The following is a 22,109-nucleotide window of genomic DNA, read 5'->3' on the forward strand; positions in this document are numbered from 1 at the left end:
CCACAAATATAGTGGGAGCGGGTGGCACTGGGGTCTAAACCACTGAGCCTCTTGGGCTTGCCGATCAGGAGGTCAGAGGTTCAAATCCACAAGACAGTGGTGAGCTTTTTCCCAGCTCCTGCCAACCTAGCAGTTCGAAAGCACGCCAGTGCAAGTACATAAATAGGTACCGCTGTGGCGGGAAGGTAAATGGTGTTTCCGTGCACTCTGGTTTCCCTCACGGTGTCCCGTTGCGCCAGAAGCGGTTTAGTCATGCTGTCCACATGACCCGGAAAGCTGTCTGTGGACAAATGCCAGCTCCCTTGGCCTGAAAGTGAGATAAGCGCTGCACCCCATAGTCAGCTTTGAGTGGACTTAACCATCTAGGGGTCCTTTACCTTTATTATAAATATGCAGGGCTAGTGGCCTTGCTGTGGTTTGGTTTTGTAAAAAACCCTGGCCTACTGAGCTGGGAAGGAGCTGTTAGCACAGTCAAGAGGGCAGACTTGACGCAATGCTTTAGGGAGACGCCTGGGCTATTCTGCTCCTAGCCAAGAGTGCCGCAGGCTGCCCTTTCATGCTCTAGCCTGCCCTGTGTGTCTGGCTGTGTCCCTCAGTTTGCTTTTGCGTCCTGCGCATTACTTTTTTTGGGATTTAATCCATTCTTTTTAAAAAATCTGGGATGTAGCAGCTCCCTCCATTTTGATTTTCAGGTGGGAGGGGAATGCTACCATCTGAAACCATGCAGCCATATACACAGGAAACACCAGCATTTGGAAAAAACAAAAACCTAGTAAGGAAAGGGAAAATAGATGATGCAATGCATGCATGAACGCAGTAGATGTGAGGTTGAATCCACCAAAATCGCTGCTCACATGGGATGTCTTTGGCAACACAACAGAACTTCCCCAGCCTCTGTGCACCTTCTGCACTGCCGATATCTGCAGTAGAGGGTTGGGGGGGGGGTGGATGCCCAAGGAGATTTGGGCTGTGTGGAAATGGAGGGAAGTTCCCTTGTGCCTACATCTGTTTTCCAATGGTAATAATGCAGAATTGATCTGCAGTGAGCTTTTATTTCTGGAATTTAAACTAGTTTGTCAAGTAGCACTTGACAAAATATGCAACGTAGCTAGCTAGCTAGTGTGGGGAGTTCATAGGGGAGGAAAAAGAACTCAGTCTCCATGGATTCTAGAATAAAATAATGTGTATTCAGCCTTAATGTTGTGTGTCTGCACTCGCCATAATTATAGGTTGGAACCTGCATGAAACAAAAGAGTCACTGCTGACCTTCTCAATTCCACACAATGGAATTTGGCTAACCACCCCCCAAGCATTTGAATACATTCACCAAGTTGGAATCTGAAAGGAGGCCCCCAAAACATTTTTTTCCCTGATCTGATTGTTTCAGTTTTAACAATGGCATTAGGAACATTTTAAAAGCCTCTTTGTCAAATACAAAAAACAACAACCATCCAGATAACAAAAATCAAAGAGGCGAACTGACAGAGCAATCAAGTAGAGTAAACAATGACAGGAGTGATAGCTATCAGTTATAACCACCTTCCTCCCCTCCTGGGGGAGATCCCTCTTGTCTCTGCATGTAACCCTTTCTTGGTTATATGGCTTGGCCCCTAAAACCTTGGGCTGCTTCAGACTCCCAAGAAGGGAGGGAAATCCCTGCAGAAGCTCCAGATCCTGCCTTCTGCTGTCCTATTTGGACTTGCAAAACTGCCCTGCAGCATTTGAAAGAAAAGGAGAGAGAGAGAGAAATCCTCATTGGAATTTGTCGGAGAATCAGTAGAAACAGCTGGAGGCAAAATACATTCATTCTGTCATTTGAAGCTGCAATCCCTGATAAGCGACACTCCTTAAGACAACCAGAGAGACAAAAGAAACTCTCTCCTGTTCAGGCTTAACAACTTTGCAAGTTTGGCAGCTCCCACTGTTTTCTTTTTAATGTAATGGTTGCTGGTGTTTCCCTCCAAAGATGCCCTTTGAATAGGAAGTGTTGCGCCTGCCTCTTGAAAAATGACAAGGGGAGCCTCTCACTGGCTTGGTCCAAAGTTTGACCCTGCAGGCTGAAATCTCCATAGGGTTTTCTACGTGGCTTTTCAATTCCTAGGGCAAGAAGGCAACCCTGAGGGTAACTGATTCCGTCTAGGAGTTCCTAGATCTAGTCTCTTCAAAACTCCTCCGGCCTTGGATACTTCAAAAGAGAGACACCACAGCTTCCCCCAAGTGGTGTACACAGCACTGTCCAGCCGTCCTCAGGCTCAGTTCCAGAAAGAGCTGGCGATCTCCTAGCATTTGATCTCAATACTGTAATACTAGTAAGAAAAGGAAAGGGGAACAAAAAAACCCTTGGCTTTGTGTCGGCTCTGGAGAGTTCCACCCAGTTCCTTTTGCACCTGGAAAGGTTTGGCAGGCTGCTGCTGTGCAGGTGAAACCCACACCCCAAACTCTGGCATTGTCCCGGACACAGGGGTGGGCTGGGGGGACGGACCCAACCTGCAGCCTACACTGAAGTGTTCCTCTGAGCATGGTAAGTTGGCGAAGCTTGCAGCATGTCCGGCAAGCTCTGTCCAGCTGACAACTCCGAACCTGCTCCAGTTCCTGGTAAAGTTGCAGGGTACCTCAGGGCTTGCTCGTAGGGTGGCGGTAACTGTAAAAAAACAAGAAGCAGCTTGTTATACCGCCTCCCAAGAGAACCACAAACGGCTCTGCCCGCTTTGGCCTATGCAAATGTTTTTCCCCAGCATGTGTGCCAAGGCTCAGTTATTGTGCCAGCTTCACCCACCAGCCTCCACCACACCTACCCTGCCCAATGTCTATACACCAGTGAGCTTGTGTCCCACGAGCCTCACCCCTTATGCAACTGCATCGCACAATTCACGGCCCACAGGTGTGCTCCTGAGGCAGAAGCTGAGCTGATTCGCTTCCACTGTGTCTCCCAGTGCAATGCTGACAAAGAACTGCACTGTTTGTTCATACTACAGTGGTACCTCAGGTTAAGAACTTAATTTGTTCTGGAGGTCTATTCTTAACCTGAAACTGTTCTTAACCTGAGGTACCACTTCAGCTAATGGGGCATTCCGCTGCCGTCGCCGTGCGATTTCTGTTCTCATCCTGAAGCAAAGTTCTTAACCTTAAGTACTATTTCTGGGTTAGTGGAGTCTGTAAGCTGAAGCTTCCATAACCCGAGGTACCACTGTATTAGATTCTATGTCCTGCCTCTCCTCCAAGGAGTTCAGACGCATGCCGCCATTTTATCCTCCTAACCAACCGTGTGAGGTAGATTTGGCCGAGAGACAACAACTGGTCCCAGCTCCCGCAGTGAGCTTCATGGCCAAGTGGGGACTTGAATTAGGGTCTCCCAAATCCCAGGCCCTGTTAAAAGCAGGGCTGTGGTGGTAGCAGCTCTGGTTTACGGGAATGGGTTAGAACCTCAGAAATAATGAGCTGACATACAGCTGTTTCCCGTTAAGGTTTCAAGGCCGGTGTCACAAGTTAATTAGACCCATGGTCTAAGTTCTCATAAAACCTGGGTTGCTGGGAGTTCTCAGTAGCCAGCCAAGCAGGTTTTTGGGCTTTTGAAAGCATCTTGTTCTGCTGCTCAGCCTATTGAGATTTAGGTGTAGGCGTTTATGTTAATTACCTGGATAAGTTAGTTTTGCTGTTTTCTTACCTTCTGAGCTATGTTAATCTGTGTCATTATTTGGAGTTTCCCCCTCGCTTGTGGAGTTTTGTTTTAGTAAAGGTTTGCGTATGATTTTAGGAAATCTGGTCTGAGCTCCTGAACCCTTTCATTTTGACCACGCTTTTCAGAGCACGGGTCATCATCCACCACAAACAGCTGTAGCAGCCTTCATATTGGATGGATTTCCTCCCTAAATTGATTTTTGAATTCAGAATTTGTTATTTATGTTTTATACTGTATTTTATGCTGTTTTTTGTTGCATCAATAAAGTGTTTTAAATTAGTTGTTAGCTGCCCTGAGCCCGGTTTTCTGAACCGGGAAGGGCGGGGTATTATTATTATTATTATTATTATATCCAATGCCCCATTAACCCAGCAGTTCTGCCACCAAAGCACTTGTGCATTGTTAGAAACAAGCATTTCGGGTCTCGCATCCTTTTCAGTCCCTCTGCCGAAAGCTACTCCTCTTTCAGTTATGTAACCTCCCACTCTCCAAACATCCTAGAGAACCAGGATGCAGAAGACTTGCAGCAATCCTCATTATCAGATGGGCAGTTTTCTTCCCCAGCCCCCAGCCCTTTAAGTTCTCTGGTTTTCTGCTGAGATCACTTCAATCCAGAGCAGTCTCTGGTTTGCTTCACTGCTGAAGAGCAGCAACTGTCACTGGGGCCTCTGCCCAGGTTCACCAGCTTGCTTTTGCTTTTGCTCAGGGGTAAATGAACAAATGAAAATATTCACGGTGGTTAGAAGTTGCTTCCATCCAGGTTTTTACAGGAAGAGAGTAGCCTTCCTAGAAAAGGATATTCTAACACAAGAACACCAGCTCACTTCCCTGCTGGGAGCCTGATCACACACCTGACCTTTAAGCTATTCCTTACATTCTTTTTTTTAAAAAAAGGCCTTTGTGAGGGGCAGGGGAGAGAGATAAAACAGAGTCAATTTTTAAATATGTTTTAGTATTACAGTCGACTTCCGAAACGTTCAGAAACCCAAGGCGCGGCTTCCGATCAGTTTCTGATTGCGCGGGTGCGCCAGAAACAATAGCGGAAGCTGACCAGACGTTCGGTTTCCAAAAAAAGTTCAAAAACCAGAACACTCGCTTTCGGTTTTCAATCGTTCGTGAGCCGGAACGTTTGACTCCCAAGGTGCCGAGCTACGACTGTATTGTTACTTGATTATTTCATTAATAGGTTATTTAATGGTATGTATTTAAGGCTGCAGCTCCTCTGAGCAGGCATATACAGGTTACACTGTTTATTAAATTTACTAAATTTCTATAGCGCCCTTCACCCGAAAATAACGCGGCAGTTGACAATATAAAAAGCAGAAAAATGCGTAATGTAGTAACGAACGAAAACAATAACACGTGCACACCCCCACACCGTCCCCTAGTTTGGAAGGCCACAGACTGACTGGTTAACGGTACAATCCTAGACAGGTCTGCCCAGGAGTAAGTCCTAGTGATTTAACAGGCTTCCTCAGAGGCAAGTGGACAAAGGATTGCAGCCTAAAAGAGGTGGGATTCACCTAAGGAGAGAGCCATGTTGTTGTTGCTGTTGAATTTATATATTGCCCTATACCCAGGGGGTCTCAGGGCGGCTCGCAAAATATCTAATAAAAATAAAAACAACAACCCAATAGTCCCTCTCCACCCCTCCCAAAAAAACCTACATTTTAAAAGGGCATAGGATGTAAATTGGATGAACCAAAGGCCTGGTTAAAAAGGAACGTTTTTGCTTGGCGCCTAAAGGTGTATAATGATGGCACCAGGTTAGCTTCCCTGGGGAGAGCATTCCACAGACAGGGAGCCACTGCAGAAAAGGCCCTGTTCTCATGTTGCCACCTTCCGGACCTCTCGAGGAGGAGGCACATGAAGAAGGGCCTCAGAAGATGATCTCAGGGTCTGGGCAGGTTCATATGGAAAGAGGCGGTCCGTGAGGTTGGCGCTCCTGAGCCCTTGGAAGGCTTTACAGTGATTTATGCTTGCGCAACAGGGTTTCTCCTGTCTCCCCCTGCACCCCTCCCCTTCGGTGGCTTGGAGGAGGTGTCAAAAGACACCCCCACAGCACATAAGAGGGAGGAGAGGGGGGATTCTTCCATCTGACAAGCTGAGATACTTGAGCAGACAGGTTTGTTAATTTCTAAAATTTTTGTAAAAGTGGGGATTCAAGCCCTCCTCTCCCAGGTCCCAGTCCAACACTCTGACCTTATGCCACACTGGTTCTCTGGTACGTATACATTGTATTAAATATTCATATTGAGCTTTAATTGCATTCAATTGGTTCTTTTATTTCTGATTTATTCCAAAAAAAGCTATCAGGGAGTTGTTTTTTGTGTGCTGCACAAGCTATGGATTTTGACTTTAGGGCCTTTTTCTTTCCTGGCACATTCAGTCCTGGGTGCAAAGATCTGAAAAGTAGAGCTCTGTGCGCTTTTCTTATCTTTCCTGCATCAGAAAAGTTACTTTTGGGGGCCACAGGTTTGTTAATAGTGCAGCGCTGAATTCCACCCAAGAGTTTAAAAGTTAGAACCATACTTTCTTCTTAGAAGAGGCACGCAGGTGCCATTCCAGACCTTATCTTAGAAGAGGCACCCCGTCCTAAGAGGCAGAAAAGGGCAAGCGCCTCTTATAAGATGGCGCTTGCCATAACGCAGAGGTAGAGCATATCTGCCTTGCATATAGAAGGTCCCAAGTTCAAACCCTGGCTGGAAAGAAGGGACTGGGAGAGGCTCCCTGCCTGAAATCCGGGAGAAACTGCTGCCAGTCAGTGTGGGAGATGCTGAGTGAGATGGGCCAATGGTCTGACTCAGCATAAGGAAGCTTCCTGTGTTCATATCTTGTAATCTTTATATGTACTTGAATCAAAAATATATTGTTGGGAGGGGGAACCGCTGCCTATTTAACGGGGGTGGTGGTGCCTTTTTGTAGATAAAGAAGTTTTCCATCAATTAATCGGATTAATTGCTTACATTGACGCTTGCATCACAGCTGGCAGGGGCTGAAGTCCTGAACATCAAGAAAGTACAGTGGTACCTCGGGTTACATACGCTTCAGGTTACAGACTCCGCTAACCCAGAAATAGTACCTCGGGTTAAGAACTTTGCTTCAGGATGAGAACAGAAATCGTGCTCCGACGGCACAGCGGCAGGAGGCGGCCCCATTAGCTAAAGTGGTGCTTCAGGTTAAGAACAGTTTCAGGTTAAGAACAGACCTCTGGAACGAATTAAGTACTTAACCCAAGGTACCACTGTACCAGATTGGTGGTGGCTGGTTTAAACTTTGCAGGCTCGGCTTCAACCATGGCTTGCGATTTTGTGATATAGGATGCCCAATTTTCTTGAGGTCATCTAATTAATCGAAGGATAACTGGAAACAAGGGACTCTGGAGGTTGTGGAAAGGTAGAATTCTACTGAGGCAGAATTTCATGTGCCAGAGGCAACACTTAATAGATAAACCGAGAGGCCACAGGCACACGGGGAGAACGTGCTCCAAAATAGGGACAGAGCCATATGCTAAAGCCACATGTTAAAACAGTGGCCTGGATTACAAATGAGCCAGAGATCTACCCGTAGATTCTGACCAACCTTGCACCTACCTTTGCACTAAGACTAGAAGTATCTGTAGGTCAAAAGTTAAATATAGTACGATAATACCGGCAATGAAATTAAAGACAAAGGACGCATGCAGTTTCTCACTGGCCTTGCACTTGGTTATGTCTGTGTTGTTGTTTTTCCTTCAATATGGCAACTTTGTAGGTTTTCTGTCTGTCTCTCAAACAGTATACACACAAAATACACATTGGCTGCCCTACCCTAGTCTGAGCCAGGTGTGGTTTTGATGGCCTAAAGTTGTTTAGGCTACCTGATCTGCAGGGTGGAAATTCCTTTCTGTGCCTTTATTTAAGGAAGCCATTTTTCTGTCCTAACACATGGACACAGAGCCAACAACAACTTATTTACATGCTGCCCATGTGTCTTTTGAAAGTCAGGCAATTGTTTATTTCCTACTCTACCTTGTCAAACTACCAGGGTGGTGAGCATCCCAATGAAACTCAGAAACCATCCTTGCCTACCAACCTCTCAGAGTTCAGAGCCCAGGGAAAACAAATCTTAAAATCAGGCAGGGAAAAGATGGAGAACGAAAAATCATGAATACTGTCCGAGGGCAGATGTGCGATCCAAGCACAAAGATCAGCTTGTAACGTTCATTGCAACACGTGCCCCTGCTTATCCTCTCTGGGCCTCTCCTTATCTAGACTGCGGGTTGTTATGAAGGCTCACCTATCTGCTGAAAGCACTTTAAGTAGGCAATATAAATGGTAAGTGGTTGCGAGAGTGCTGACTACCATTATTGCTCCTTTGATAGAGTACTTGTAAGGCTCAAGTCCATTAGAAGAATCAACAGCAAAGCTTGAGTCCTCTACACGGCTACTCAGAAATACGGTAAATCTCTCCTCCCCCCCCCCCCCGCCTAGTTCAATGAAATTTACAACCCAGCTGAGTTTGTAAACTGCCTCGGCCCAGTATACCTGAAGGAGCATCTCCACCTCCCCCGTCATTCAGCCTGGACACTGAGGTCTGGCACTGAAGGCCTTCTGCTGGTCCCCTCAGTGCGAAAAGTGAGGTTACAGGGAACCAGGAGGAGGGCCTTCTCGGCAGTGGCACCCTCCCCGTGGAATGCCCTCCCACCAGATGTCAAGGAGCTAAAGAACTACACAACTTTTAGGAGACATCCAAAGGCAACCCTGTATCAGGAAGGTTTTAATATTCTGTTTGTTATTAAGTTTTTATATGTGTTGGAAGCTGCCCAGAGTAGCTGGGGCAACCCAGCCAGATGGGAGGGGTATAAAGATTTTATTTTATTTTATTATGACCACTGTGACCCTGGGCCAGTCACAGTGTCTCAGCCTACCCTACCTTAGGAGAGGGGAGAGAGGCACGTACACTATAAAAATCTTTGGTCAAATAAGTTTAGCAGACCTTTGAAGCACTACACACACAAAACGTGTGAGCGGAGAGAACAACAGGATGCATGTACAAGCACTAATGCTTCCTCCATTATGTCTCGGGGGTGGTAGGGAATCACTGCTTGGCTACAGCAGACACAGGGAACCCTTTTACATCCAAAAACATCATTTCCTTCTGGGTAATCTTCCGAGGGCCACATGGCAGCAGCAGCAGATGGAGCCAGAGGCCAAAAGGGGCAAAGCAGTGGGTGTAAATCTTGCTCTTGTGCAGTAGGCAAGTTTCTGCGCACTTGTCTACCCTCCATCCAGGCAAGAAAGAGGCATTATCAGAGTGGAAGGACACATTCCAGCCAGGCAGAAACACTCAAAAAGGGTGCAAAGCAAGGACCTGCGTGGCCTGGGCAGAGTCCTGGGGGCCAGACAGAGACGTTTGGAGGGCCACATTGGGGTCTCTGGGCCTGAGGTTTCCTATATTCCTAGCTCCAGGTTAAAGGAGATCCTGGGCAGAGGGCCCTCTGGTCTGAGAACCCTCCTGTGACCTTGGGCAGGCAGCAACAGAACAGCTCCTACAGTGCCAGGGGCATGGCAAAGCACTTTGCACTGCCTCAGAGGCTTTATCCCTAGCTGCTACTGTGTCTGTTTTGGCTCCTTGTGGAAGATAGAAGCACTTCTTTCCAAAAGATACAGGATGAATCATTAGCCAGAAGGAATGTAAACAAGTGGCTTAGCACTGGAGCCTCCTGGAACACTGTGTTCCTTCCAAGATAAAAATGCCATTGGAAAGATAGAGCCAGGTCTCGAGGTATCAGGAGGAGGAGGAGGAGGAACCTCCGGGCAAGTTCTATAATTAGAGACCTGCCAGCGGGATAATTCTATACCCTAAGATAGTGGTAGGGTGGAAGGTTGTTGTTTTATTATTATTATTATTATTTTGCTGAAGATTGCTTACCTCTGGGGAGATCTCCGCCCACAAGCCGAACCTTTCGGCAATCATCTGGTGGATCTCCCGCTGGCGATCCTTCTTCCGCACGCTCTCGTAGCTCGGCAGCCGCGGCTGCTCCCACGGTGGGAGCTGGTAGCTGCTGGGGGGTCCGACACAGAACAGCTCATCTCCCTAGACGCACAGAGGGACACCATTAACAAATGGACCCGGATGATACACCCAGCTCGGGGGCTCGTCCGTTGTTGCCTTCCCACTTTACTTTTTAGGATTTGGCTTGACGACAAAAATCCACCACTCGCCTATAATGGGAGAAGCAGCCTTCGGAAGAAAGCAAAGCGGTGCCAGTTCTCGCATGCAGCACAATACTCTCCATGCTTCCCTCTTTGGGTGTCGAAATGTGTTATTTGCATGCATGCAAAGCCATAAAAGCCACACTGTGAAAATGGTGGGTCTGTGGAAGCCTTGTTCTTGGAACAGAGAATATGCCAGCAATGCTTTGTTCAACAAGTGCTGGCACAACAAGGCACTTGCTGAGGCTCGTGCCCCTTGCCCAGGGGTTTCCACAACCACCAGGCCCATGGACCTGGTGCTTTTTCTCCCTGATTCCACCTCCTCATTCACCCAACCTCTTGCCTAGAGGGGACAACCCCTGGGGATCCACCATCAGCGGTTCCAACTCCCTCCCTGGTGTTTGGCTGGCCTCCTGAATCAAGCCCTCTTCTCCTGCGCAGGTCACGCTCCTTTTACAGGTGATTCGCCCAAACTTTCAGGAAGGAAAGTCTCCCCCTCACCTGGACGCCAGGGTTTTCAGCTGCGCTTTCCAGACGCGGCGTCCCCGACGGTGGTCCCACCAGACGCTGATTGCTGCTGAAGTAGGGAGGGGGGCAATCCTGCGTGGAGCGAAAGAAAGGGAGGAAAGTTAAAATACAAGCCGAGCTTTCCTCTCGGGCAACTCCAGGGTGCGTGTTCAGCAAGCTGGCAATGTGTTCCATTGCGCAGATCAAAAGTAACAACACCTGGAAGGTCACAGGCTCCTCGTGGCCAAAGCTTGTGCCTCAAGATCAGTCACTGGCTTGGGGTCATAAACAAAATGGCCGTGCCTCCTCCTAGGAGTCAGGGTGGCAGAAAGGCCTTGACATCAAACCACCCTGTCCAGAGCTCCGTGCTTATTTAATTTTTTATTTTAAAAATATTTCTAAGCTGCCTTTCTGGACCTCATGTGTTTCACAGAAGCGGAATGACTGCAAATCTCAATTAGCTGAAGCCTCTTCGTGTTCATGTGACAAGAGCGCTGACTGAAAAGTTTCACCTCTGAAAACAAACGCTCACAAGCTGTTTTTTTCTCCGACAGATGCTGTCGTTGAATCACTCTTCAGTGCGCAGTTTTCTAGAGCCAAGAGCTTCCCAGCAAGCTACACTTTCCTAGCTAAACCCAGGTAGGAACCCCAGCTTTTGGTATGTGGCAAAATTATATCAATCCTGGTCCATGAAGAGGCCTCAGAGAGCAACAGAAAGTTATGCCTGGGCAACCAGCCAGAGGACGCCAGGGATGGCTTCCATCCTCTCAGGAAGGAATGAGGGAGGAGCTCCTGGCTTGAGGAATCTACCATCTTTTTTACTAAAAACCTGAGAAACCACCCAAGTGCAAAGTTGTGGCTGATGGGAGAAGAAACTTAAAAGAAAACTGTGCACCTGAGGCACAGCCAACTTGTTTTCAGGGCAGGAACTGAACTTGCTGTCCCCTTCACAAACACAAAAGCCCTTCATTTCCTCCCAAGCTTTTCCTCAGCCTAATTTTAAAGGGAAAGCGGGTGGCAGTGGGCAAGCCTTTTTCGTTGTTGCTGCCTGTAAATATTTCAGCGTAGGAAACCATTGTCAACAGACTGCAAACTACCCCAGCAGATCCCAATCTACCTCCTGTCTGTTGCTAGCCTCTGATATGTAATCCAGCACCTTACAGCACCATGTCTGTTTGTTTGTTTTGGTGTGTGAGCCACCTTGGTTATTTGGGCTATTTAACTGCAGCAGCTGAAACATCCTTCCCATTAGCATAGGATGTTGTCTGTGTACATAATGATTCACCTAGGTGGCGGCAGTAAAGCATCTCAACCGCTGGTATATGGGATTCTGACATTAGGCCTGGAGCAGTGATAAAAGCCACTTGGTTGTAGATAAGAGTGAATCATCTACAGAAATCCCTAGCGCTGGTCTTTCCCAGACCTCCCACTCTATGCCTGAGCTCTACACACTGCTTCTCCTAGAGAGGCATGTTTTGAGAACAACAGGAAGTCCTCGCTGGTGCCAGCCCACCTCCCAAAGGAAGGGGATACAGCAGCGTTCTTCAAAGGTGTTGTTAAGACTACAGTTCGCATCAGACCCAGCCAGCTCGACCAAGGCAGTTGTATGGTCCAGCAACATCCAGGATGCGCAGCTGAAGGCCTTTGCAGTACAGGGTACAATCTCAGCTCCTCCTCCCTCTAACTTTGGACTCAGAGAGTTGCTACTAAGCAAACACCTGCAAAAGGGCACAGAAGGCAGAGCCACAAAGAGATCCATCACAGCAAGAAGGCAGAGCCACAAAGAGATCCATCACAGCAAGAAGGGAGCAGAGAAACCCAAAGAGAGAAGGAACAGGTTGAATGGAATCAGGGGGGGGGGGGGCGGCGGACGGGACGGGACGGGACACCATGGGCTCACTTGAAAGGAGTGATTATACTATAGTGGTACCACGGGTTAAGAACTTAATTCGTTCTGGAGGTCCGTTCTTAACCTGAAACTGTTCTTAACCTGAGGTACCACTTTAGCTAATGGGGCCTCCCGCTGCCGCCGCCGCACAATTTCTGTTCTCATCCTGAAGTAAAGTTCATAACCCAAGGTACTATTTCTGGGTTAGTGGAGTCTGTAACCTGAAGTGTCTGTAACCCGAGGTACCACTGTACATCAATATTGGCCTTATTGAGAGCCTAGGGGAAATTCAATGATTTGCAAATGTCTGGTGTAGCACTTAAATGAGCCCAGACCTGACTCCAGATATAATCCCTTTCCTCTGGGGAAAATTAACATCTTTGGGCAAGGAAAGAGGGACGTGATGGGTCAGCAAACTGCAATTTATATACGTGTCGGCCAGTACGACGTATCATATTCTTGTGGAAAGCGGGATGTGAGTTTCCAAGGGTCCGTTTTGCATTTCACTTTCTTCTCCCTTCCCTTCTGGTTTCTTGCAACGGAGCCTCTGAGAAACTACCTCCATTGTTCAAGCTAAGCCTCCACAGGTGGAGCAAGCAAAACGTAGCACCAGCTCCCGAAGCTCTGAAATCCGAACCTGGGATCCGAAAGGTGAGCCGCAAGCAAACAAGGCTCGGGCGTTGCCTCGGTAGGGCTTGCCAATCTGGCACATGGCCCTGAGCTCTCCCCAGCAGAACTACGTGTGATGCTGCACAGCACTTAGCCAATCGCTTCGCTTCCCCCCACAGACCCAAAGGTTCCACTTGCATGGGACCACCGACGCACTTGCAGAAGCCTTTGGGGTAGTGTGGCGAACTGGGCAGGGCAGTGTTTTGACAGCAGGTTGCCACCGTATGATAACCTGCATGCACACATGCTATACACAGTAATCTGGGATAGTGGAGGCCGCATGGCTGGAGGCCAGAAATGATCACTTTCCCACACAAGCACCATGCAGCAAACTTTTAAGAGGCTCTTGCACCTGGGCCCCATCAACTCAAACGGTGTCACCTCCTGTGCCACAAAAGCCCACAAGGGTAGTGGCATGGCAGTCTCGAGAAAACAAAAGGAAAGTTCCCAACTGGAGGGGATGCCGCAACTGGAAAGTTGCAATTCCTCCAGCAAAAATCAGGAGAGACCACACCCATCAAACATGTCATCTTGACATGACTTGAATTGAGCATTCCTAAATTCTGGCCTGATTTCATGATGTGACACCTGGACCCAAAAACACAAGCTTTAATTAGGAAAGCATTTCAATTGTCCCTGAACATGAACGTGATACACAAAACTTATTGGGCTGAGGAAACCCTTGTCACAGCCCTCTTGGCCGTACTAGGGACATGGCAAATTTCTGTTACTTCAAAGCAATTCTGAGTCTTTGCTGCCACCCTCCAATCAATGTTGGGTTCTGGACTACAAGCACTGTGGGATTTCTCTTGCTTTTGCCACGTGGCTATATCTACACCAACATGCATCCTGTAAAGGAATTCCTGCTATCTGCCAGGAATTACCTGAAAGTCACCCCTGATGGTTCCTTTCCAGGAGAGTTAAGTGAGCCATCTTCACTGCTTCTGGTGGCCAAACTGCACTTTTTACCACAAGCAGTTTCATATGTGAATATGTAGAAGTACAAATGTAAACGAATAAAGGGATTTGTTCCTCGCTGAAGGGAACCTCTGAATACCAGTTGCTAAGGAACATGTTTGGGGGGAGAGAGGGCTGTTGCTCTCATGCTCTGTTTGGGGGCTTCTCAAGAGGCCACTCTCTGGCTGGTCGTAGGGAGAAACGGGGTGCTGGGCTAGATAGGCCTTTGGTGGTCTGAACCTGCAAGGGGGAAAGTATACACAGGCTGCCCAGGTTTTTTGGTCTTTCAAATGTCTAATGCATGGTGGGGTGGGGAGAGAAATGCCATGAAGTTGCTCAGGTGCTCCTCAAACAGCAGTCATCAAAAAAGCTTGTGTGTGTGTGTGTGTGTGCATAAGAGAGAGGGGAAGGGTTTGTGAGTGAGTGAGTGAGTGAGAGAGAAGAAAAATAGGGGGAAATGTTCTCTCTGTGGCTGTCTCCAATCGTGAGCTGTGCAAAGTATAATGCTGGTTGCCAGGATACCAGCAACCAAGAGTGGCATTGTCTGTATTTTACCCGTGCCTTACAGTAGCACTCCCTGCTGTGATCCATCATTGCCAAAAAAGAAAGAAAGAAAGAGAGAAAGAAAGAAAGAGAAAGAAAGAGAGAAAGAGAGAAAGAGAGAAAGAGAGAAAGAGAGAAAGAGAGAAAGAGAGAGAGAGAGAGAGAGAGAGAAAGAAAGAAAGAAAGAAAGAAAGAAAGAAAGAAAGAAGTGTGCCAGAGAGTTAAGGAGGAGTGCAGTTCTCTTAGGCGCAGGGGGATATCACCATCGCCCTGGCGACCTGCGTCACTCCTGGTGCTGCCTTCTCGTGCTCTCAAAATTCAATAACGTGCCCCCCGACAGCACAAGCCATGCTCAAAAGCCGCCCATTGGCGACACGCTCAGGTGAAAGGGCTTTGTTGGTGGAAGAGAGTGGGAAGGAAGCGGGGAGCCAGGGAGTGTCTTGGTGAGTAAACACTATAACCCAGCAGGAGAGAACTGCAAATAGGCCTCGAGCTGCTCTCCAGCCAGGAGTAAGCAACGAATTATAATAATCATAATAATGCCTAAACCCCGAGGCCATTCTGTACAAACCTGTAATGGGACCCTATGGAAGGCTGAGCTGGGCGGGTGCCTTGGTTCCTTCCATCCCAGCCGGAGCAGAAAGAAATGTGGTGGGTGGGCAGGTGGGTGCATTCGGATGCAAGGCCTATTGAAACAGGAGGGAAGAGGGAAGTGGAGATACTCACATACTGACTGGGGCTCTGGAAGAAACGGCAAGAGCACAGGAACTGGCAGCAAAGAGGGTCCCGGTGGTACAAAAGCAGCAGCAGCACCAAAATGGCCACGATGAAGATGGAGGAAGAAACTGCTGTCGAGGAAGAGAAAAGAGGAAACACGGGTGAGGGTGTCCCACACAGCCTGGGACTAGGCCTCAGGCTTCACATCCTGGCTGAAGTCTCCAGGAAATGTACACACTGCAAGGCTAAATGGGGGCAGGAGAGAGCCACCGATTTAGCGCCCTCTGGCATCCTAACCGAGTTCATCCCTAGCTAGGAGCAGTGACTTTGGGAACCTACATGGCCACAATGGAATTACGAATGACAGAAACAGGTACCCAAATGCTCCTGGAGAAGACTGGAAACAGGAGCTGCCAAAAGCACACTTTTCAAGCCTTCCTAATTGTCTCAACTTTTCTCTCATAACTGAGATTCCAGCCCTTGGTAGACAGAAACAGGTGCCCAGTTCTTAAAAAACAAGCAAAACACACCAATGCAGATATAGCAAACTGAATCGGGTTGCGATCTGCCTCGGGGCAGACACAACAATGCGGTTTATGGCATTCCAGCACCACTAAGAAATGCAAAGATGGTCAATGAATTCTTTTATTTGACCAAGTTTGTAAACAGGCACCTATGGCAAGTAAAAATGGTTTCCATTCTGACTAGGTAAAGAAGCTTCTGTGAACTGATAAGAGAAACTGCTATTTTTAATCAAATAAAGCCATCAATATGCCACAAGTATCTGTGGGAAAGGTAGGCTGTGAAGCATGCTTGTGGACTAGTAACTTGTCACATTTACATGGCCAGAATCAATCTATGTTGGTAGGCGAGTTGGTGTTGGGTGTGTGTTTTTTTAAAGAGAATCACAGAGCTCCAGTAGTTTGAGAGTGATACTCTTGTTCAACCAAATCTCTGCACATGTAGGAATGTGAAAGCTTTCTATTCAGGAAGAATAGAAATACAGTGGTACCTCGGGTTAAGAACTTAATTCGTTCCGGAGGTCCGTTCTTAACCTGAAACTGTTCTTAACCTGAAGCACCACTTTAGCTAATGGGGCCTCCTGCCGCCGCCGCGCGATTTCTGTTCTCATCCTGAAGCAAAGTTCTTAACCCAAGGTAATATTTCTGGGTTAGCAGAGTCTGTAACCTGAAGCGTACCTGAGGTACCACTGTATATCTAATCTTAAGAGGCTGGAAGTTGTCTAAATCTCTCTTAAGCAGGCTATCTATCACATGAAACATAGGTCATGACAATCTAGCTTTAGCTCGTAAGCCCCATCGGAGATGGGCCTGTAAAACTTCTTCTCTGTAAAGGGCCATGCACAGATTTGGTACTAAGCTAGTAGAAATATAAATAAATTCAGCATCCTGTTATCACAACAGACAACCAGCTGCCCATGGGAAGCCCACAAGCAGAACCTGAGATTCCACCCTCTGGTCCAAATTGCCCCTTAAGGTAAAGGACCCCTGGATGGTTAAGTCCAGTCCAAGGCAACTATGAGATAAATTGTGGCACACATCTCACTTTCAGGCCAAGGGAACCAGCATTTGTCCACAGACAACTTTCTGGGTCATGTGGCCAGCATAACCAAACCACTTCTGGCACAACGGAACACCGTGATGGAAACCAGAGTGCACGGAAACGCCGTTTACTTTCTCGCCGCAGCGGTACCTATTTATCTACTTGCACTGGTGTGCTTTCGAACTGCTAGGTTGGCAGAGCAACAGGAGCTCACTCCACAGCGGGGATTCGAACCACTGACCTTCTGATTGGCAAGCCCAAGAGGCTCAGTGGTTTGGACCTTACCTTTACCCCTTAGCAGGTGCCCAGCAATAGCAGATATGGTGCTCCCTTGGGTATGCAGCTCACTTGTATAAACTTTCCAAGCACTTCCTCCTTATCGTACGTTGCCTCTGCTATAGTGCCACCACGGCCCTACTGCTTGTAGCACAATCTAATCCGGGTGATTTGAGGTAAACTGTAAAACGTGGTTGGCTTTCCAGAGAGTACTATGCAGCTAGCCTGTTGCTAGTTTCTCAAGCACTAAACCTGTCTCGCTGCCCCATTTTCAACACCCACCACTCAAAAATAAAATAAAATAGAGATGCAGATGCAGACCTTCAACACAGTCCTTCTGGGATACTGTGTCACCTACATAGTATTAAGCACCGTTCCCAAATTCCAGCCACTTCTCACTTCCAGTCCCACCCAGCCCTGGCACAGTCTCCCCCCCCAAAAAAAAAAACCAACCACCTGGGACTAAAGAAAATCACAAACATTTCAGATGAACTGCTATTATTTGGGTAGTCATTTACTGCAACCAATGTCATGTGCTACGGTAAAGATACAATAAAACTGATCCAGGGGAGCAGTTTTAAGTGCCCATACAGAGTATTGAAAACCAAAAATAACTTTTGGGGGCGGGGATTCCAAAGGATTCCTAAAGGAGTCAGGTATTTGAGGCACATTTTTTAGTCCAGCCAACAGAAACTATTGGGGCACAAAATGCAAAACTGACACAGAGAAGCAGAATGGAGTTGGTTTTTCCTGACATGACACACATGGCTTGGATGTGTCCAGTTTCCAAGGTGTGTTGGAATTTGGCTTAGGATAATAAAAAGCCCCCAACCCCACAAAATCTCTCTCTCTCTCTGTAGTTACATTTTCCATTTCTCTTGAATAAGTTTTTGTGGGATTTTTTAAAAGTCCTCTGGGATTTTCTTTAGTGCTTTCCTCTCTCCCCATTAATCCCTGCCTTGCCTTCTTCCTTTGTATCACATATTCTTAGAACATAAACCTGTGGGCAGGACCTGCCTTTATTCTACTCTGGAGGCGCTTAGCAAGAGGTAAGCCCTCAACAAATAGCTGAATGACACCAGGGAAATTTGGCAACTAGCAAAAAATCCAACGAAAACAGCAGCAATTAAACCACTGGGGGACTTTGGGTCCCAGGAGCCTGCAATTCCACCACATACTGACTTCAGATTAGCCCTACTGGTTTTAATAGGATTGGAGTAAAAACAGGTTTGGGATTGCGACCTTAATCTCTTAATTTTCACATTCCTCATATTTCTGCTTTCCAATGACAGCCAGATGGTAATATTTCCTTATTTCACTTAAGATGGTAATCCATTCATTTTTGCAACAACAAAAACCACCCTGAAAAGTCCAAGCATGTCCACTTTGCACCCCTCAGACTAACAATTTACCGTACTTCCAAGTAGCTCTGCTGACCATAGGTGATTATGCAAGAGAAATCAAGTTTAAATATCATTCTGTTGTGTTTCCATCTGCTTTATCAGAACAAGGCTGTTCAGAAGCTAATGCGGAAGAATTTGATCTGCAAATTTGAGGGCCATTGTTCAAAAAGCCCTGCCACCTTCAACATATATTAATTTTGGGGGGGCTTTTAACATATTCTGGTTTAGGCATGCTGGATCAGGGATCATGCATGCAGCAGCCTGAGTTATAACTAGATTAGATCTTGATAGAACAATCTTGTCTGCAGGTGGGAAATTGTCCTTATTCTACCATGTGGAGTCAGCAGAACTGAGCAGCAGAACGGAGCTTCTCATCTGTGCTGAATTTGCTGGACTTACGTCTATTTAAGTCAGTGGAGCTTGTCACCCAACAACAACTGGAAGCCCATTAGATTCCCATCCCTGGTTTAAAAAAGCCTTTTCTTATTTTCATTTGGAACACCAGATTTTTCCAAACAAGGAAAAGTAACAGGGATGCAATGAACGATGCTTCCACTGACAAATAAACAAATCTTGCTCTCTCCTGCTGGTATACAGACAACACGGCCAATTTATTTCATCACTCTGACTCCCAACAGTTTCATAAAGGGAATTGCTGGTCTAATCTTTGCTTTGGATGAGAAAGGCTTTTTAAAATTCTATACTTCATATTCTGTGTCTCTCACCTGTACGTGAGTCATGTTGGACAGGAATACAGCAATTTTCACTTGGGCTATACAACTCTCTGCCCTGGGAGAGCAGCCTGGCCCTTGGAGCCATTTTTAATTATCATTTGCTGCCTTTTGAAAACATGCCTGTTCTGATAACCGTTTTTATAGTCAAACTGGCTAATTGTATATGTCATTTTTGTTTGCCTCGTCATTTATTTAATTGATGCTCTGTTTTCAATACTTGATTTTGTATTTTGATTTTACTGTTGCTAACCAGCTTGGGCATCTTTGGGTGGAAAATGGGAGAATGCATATTGACTAATATTTTTTGCAATGCTTCCAGATAGGCTGCTGTACTTTTTGCCTGAATAATATGAAGGATATCCTTCTCTGCAGGCGTCTTTGGAGAGCCTTGATAATGATCTACGATGGGCAGTTTACTATGTGGGTGGAAAACACAAGACTTCAGACCTCAGAGGAGGGCACAGGTCACACTATGAAACTCCAAGGCTTGTTTAACAAAATATGTATCACTCTCACATCCCAAAAAAAGGGCACAACAATATGGAAATGGGGAGCAGGTGATTGACAGTCATCAATCATGTCTCTCTAGCAGGTGATCCCAGATGCTTCTTCAAATTCCAACCAGTATTTTGCTCACAAAAGAGCTTGGAGCTGTAATTCTTGTAGGAAACCTCTTAGAATATTTTTATCCAATCGAAAGCCAAAACAGGAAAAAGTGATACCTTTCATTAGTTCAGCTGCTTAGTATAGAAAGAAGCACTGTATGCAAGTTTTTGACTTCACAGAAACCTTTGTTAGTGGCTCTCCAAAGCTTCTATATTTCTGTGCCAGTTTAAGTTCCTCTGATAAGCTGTACCATTCTGCTCGCATCATTCTCTGCTGAACTTCTACTCAAACATACTGAAGAAAAGGAATCACAGGAAATTCAAATACATAAACAGGATTCCACCATCCTGATTTGAACATTATCCCTACATGCTCCTTACAGCTCTGTGGGAGTGTCAAAAGGGCTCCTGATGCACTGAACCAGCCCTTCCAATCCCTGGAGCCATTGCCAATGCTAACAGAGCTCCCTAATACTGTAGTTCATCTCCTCCAGTAACCCACACGAAGGGCAGGAGGTCAACATGGGTGATGAATCCACAATGCAGAGGGATGCCAAGCCAGAAGCTAAGTTAGCATCCCTGAGAACATAACCTAAGTTAGCATTCACAGCAGGAAATCACCCTTTCTGCCACAAAAGCTGTGACTTGCAGAAACCTGCAGCTGCCTCTGCAAGGCTAAGACTTTGCCCAGTAGTACCTGCCTGTAATATAAACAACCAGGTCCCAAGCACTTGAATCTACCAGTTTCCCTGAAGGGGCTATAAACAGTGTCTAGGTGCCAAACCAAAACCACATTATGTGTGTGCATACAGCGAAGTATAACGCCAGGGACATAATCAAGCAGGGGGAGGCAGTCTCATTTGGAGGGGGGGAGAGGACTCCCCCACAACTCCCAGCATCCATCCCGATTTAAAGGCGAGAGAAAGCCATGCAAGGACTCACTGGTGGCTATGATAATCGCCACGACGCTGCTATCCATGGGAACAGGGGCGGTGGGCGGGTGGGGCAGCGCCTCGCTCGGCTGGCTCAACTCTGGTCGACTGCGAGATCCCTTCCAGCTTGGTGGCTCCACATGGAGGAGGGGAATCCGCCCGAATCCAGTCCCCGCCGGCGAATTCACCAGCCCTCCAGTTCCGTTAGCTTTGGACCCCCCCGCCACGACGGAGCCCGTGCAGCCCAGTCCGGTTCCTTCTGGCTTCTCCTCGGGTTCGATCCCGGTCCGGCCAATGACTGGCTTCGTGCGCTCCTAACTTATCGCTCCCCTCCTGCTCTTCTTTGCATCGCTCCCGGGGTTAGCATCGCACTCTCGGGGCAGTAAGCTCTCCGGAACCCGGAGGGAGGCGGCTCCGAGCTCTCTCCCCTTCCTTCCAGCGCTGGGCTGCTTGGTTCTGGAGTAATTTTTTGCACTTTCCGTCCTTGGTCTCCCTTAGGGCAGATAAGCTGTTCCAAAGGTGAGCGCGCCAGGGGGAGAGCTTGGCTCGGCTCCTTCGGCAGATACCTGGCTTCGGAGACGCTCCCCTCGCAAAACGAGGGTTGCAGCAGCAGCAGCAGCAGCAGCAGCAGCGCGGTCTGCACTCTCCATAGGCTCCCCCTGGAGAGAATTCAAAAGCGCCGGCTTAAAGATCCAGTTGCTTCCCCTCGATCGGAGCCTCCAGAAAGGTTGCGGGGCTTTTCCTGGGCCTGGCCGCTTCCCTCCGGCATCCCGGGCCCAGCCGAGTTGCACGTGCGCCTTGCAAAGCCCATCCGAGGTGGGGCCGGGAAGTGCAATGGGCTTTCTCCTCCAAAAGCAAACCGAAGCAACAAAAGCAGCAACAGCAGCAGCAGCAGCAGCAACAACCCCCTCGCTCGGATTTTGCGACCCGCACGGCTCCCCTTCCAGCCTCGCGGGGAGATCTTTGCACCCTCTACCGCCTTCCTGCGCCGATCTCCCGGGTTCCGCTTCTGATTGGTCGCGGAGGCAACGCTCTGGGCCTCCATTGGTGGGAAGTGAAAAGAGCTACCTTCTCCGGATGCAACATTGTGTCGGCGGTCGTCATGGTAACTGTGCACGTGGGGAGGAACGGGGCGGGGGGGGGAGAAGCGAAAGTAACGCGCTTCCTCCGGCGTTCCATTGTCAATGGGTTTTTTATTGCGCATCGTAATAGTTTCCCCTGATATCCCCCTACCCCCGAGCTTTAGGCGTCCTGAGAAACAAAGCTACGCGGGCAAGAGGAATTTTATTTAAATCGACGATTAAGAAGAGAGTCTGCATTAAAGTGTTTTCCAAAGATCTCATAGCAGTTGTTGTTGCTCACTTGTGAAGCACCTGAAATTTTCTAAGCGCTCGACCGGCCGATGGATGGATGGATGGATGGCGTCAGATTGGTCTCCC

At 47.7% G+C, this 22,109-nt stretch overlaps 1 protein-coding gene across 2 annotated transcripts; it reads right to left on the reverse strand.

The window, feature by feature from the left end:
• Positions 1 to 1,165: 1,165 nt before the first annotated feature.
• LOC309335695 (uncharacterized protein) lies at positions 1,166 to 21,781 on the reverse strand. 2 transcript variants are annotated; one of them, XM_081850950.1, is made up of 5 exons: positions 20,681 to 21,781; positions 15,167 to 15,285; positions 10,378 to 10,476; positions 9,593 to 9,757; positions 1,166 to 2,641 (listed from the first exon to the last, which is right to left on the reverse strand). In XM_081850950.1, the coding sequence occupies exons 1-5, from the start codon at positions 20,715 to 20,717 to the stop codon at positions 2,495 to 2,497; spliced, it is 567 nt and encodes a 188-aa protein (XP_081707076.1). In that variant the 5' UTR covers positions 20,718 to 21,781; the 3' UTR covers positions 1,166 to 2,494. The 2 variants fall into 2 exon arrangements, with proteins under 2 accessions (XP_081707076.1, XP_081707075.1); XM_081850949.1 differs by having other exon boundaries at positions 15,167 to 15,288; positions 20,681 to 21,778.
• Between the last annotated feature and the right edge of the window lie 328 nt (positions 21,782 to 22,109).

The sequence above is a fragment of the Podarcis erhardii genome (assembly GCF_964252035.2).
Source record: "Podarcis erhardii genome assembly, chromosome: 2".
NCBI lineage: Eukaryota > Metazoa > Chordata > Lepidosauria > Squamata > Lacertidae > Podarcis > Podarcis erhardii.

Bases quoted from the DNA above. Each gene is read 5' to 3' on its own strand.
- LOC309335695 (XM_081850949.1), bottom strand. From the start codon at position 20,717: ATGGATAGCAGCGTCGTGGCGATTATCATAGCCACCA. The intron at 10,477-15,166 runs GTGAGTATCTCC...CGCTCCACGCAG, and splicing joins TCCAGAGCCCCAGTCAGTAT to GATTGCCCCCCTCCCTACTT. The intron at 2,642-9,592 runs GTAAGCAATCTT...GTTTTTTTACAG, and splicing joins GGGCGGAGATCTCCCCAGAG to TTACCGCCACCCTACGAGCA.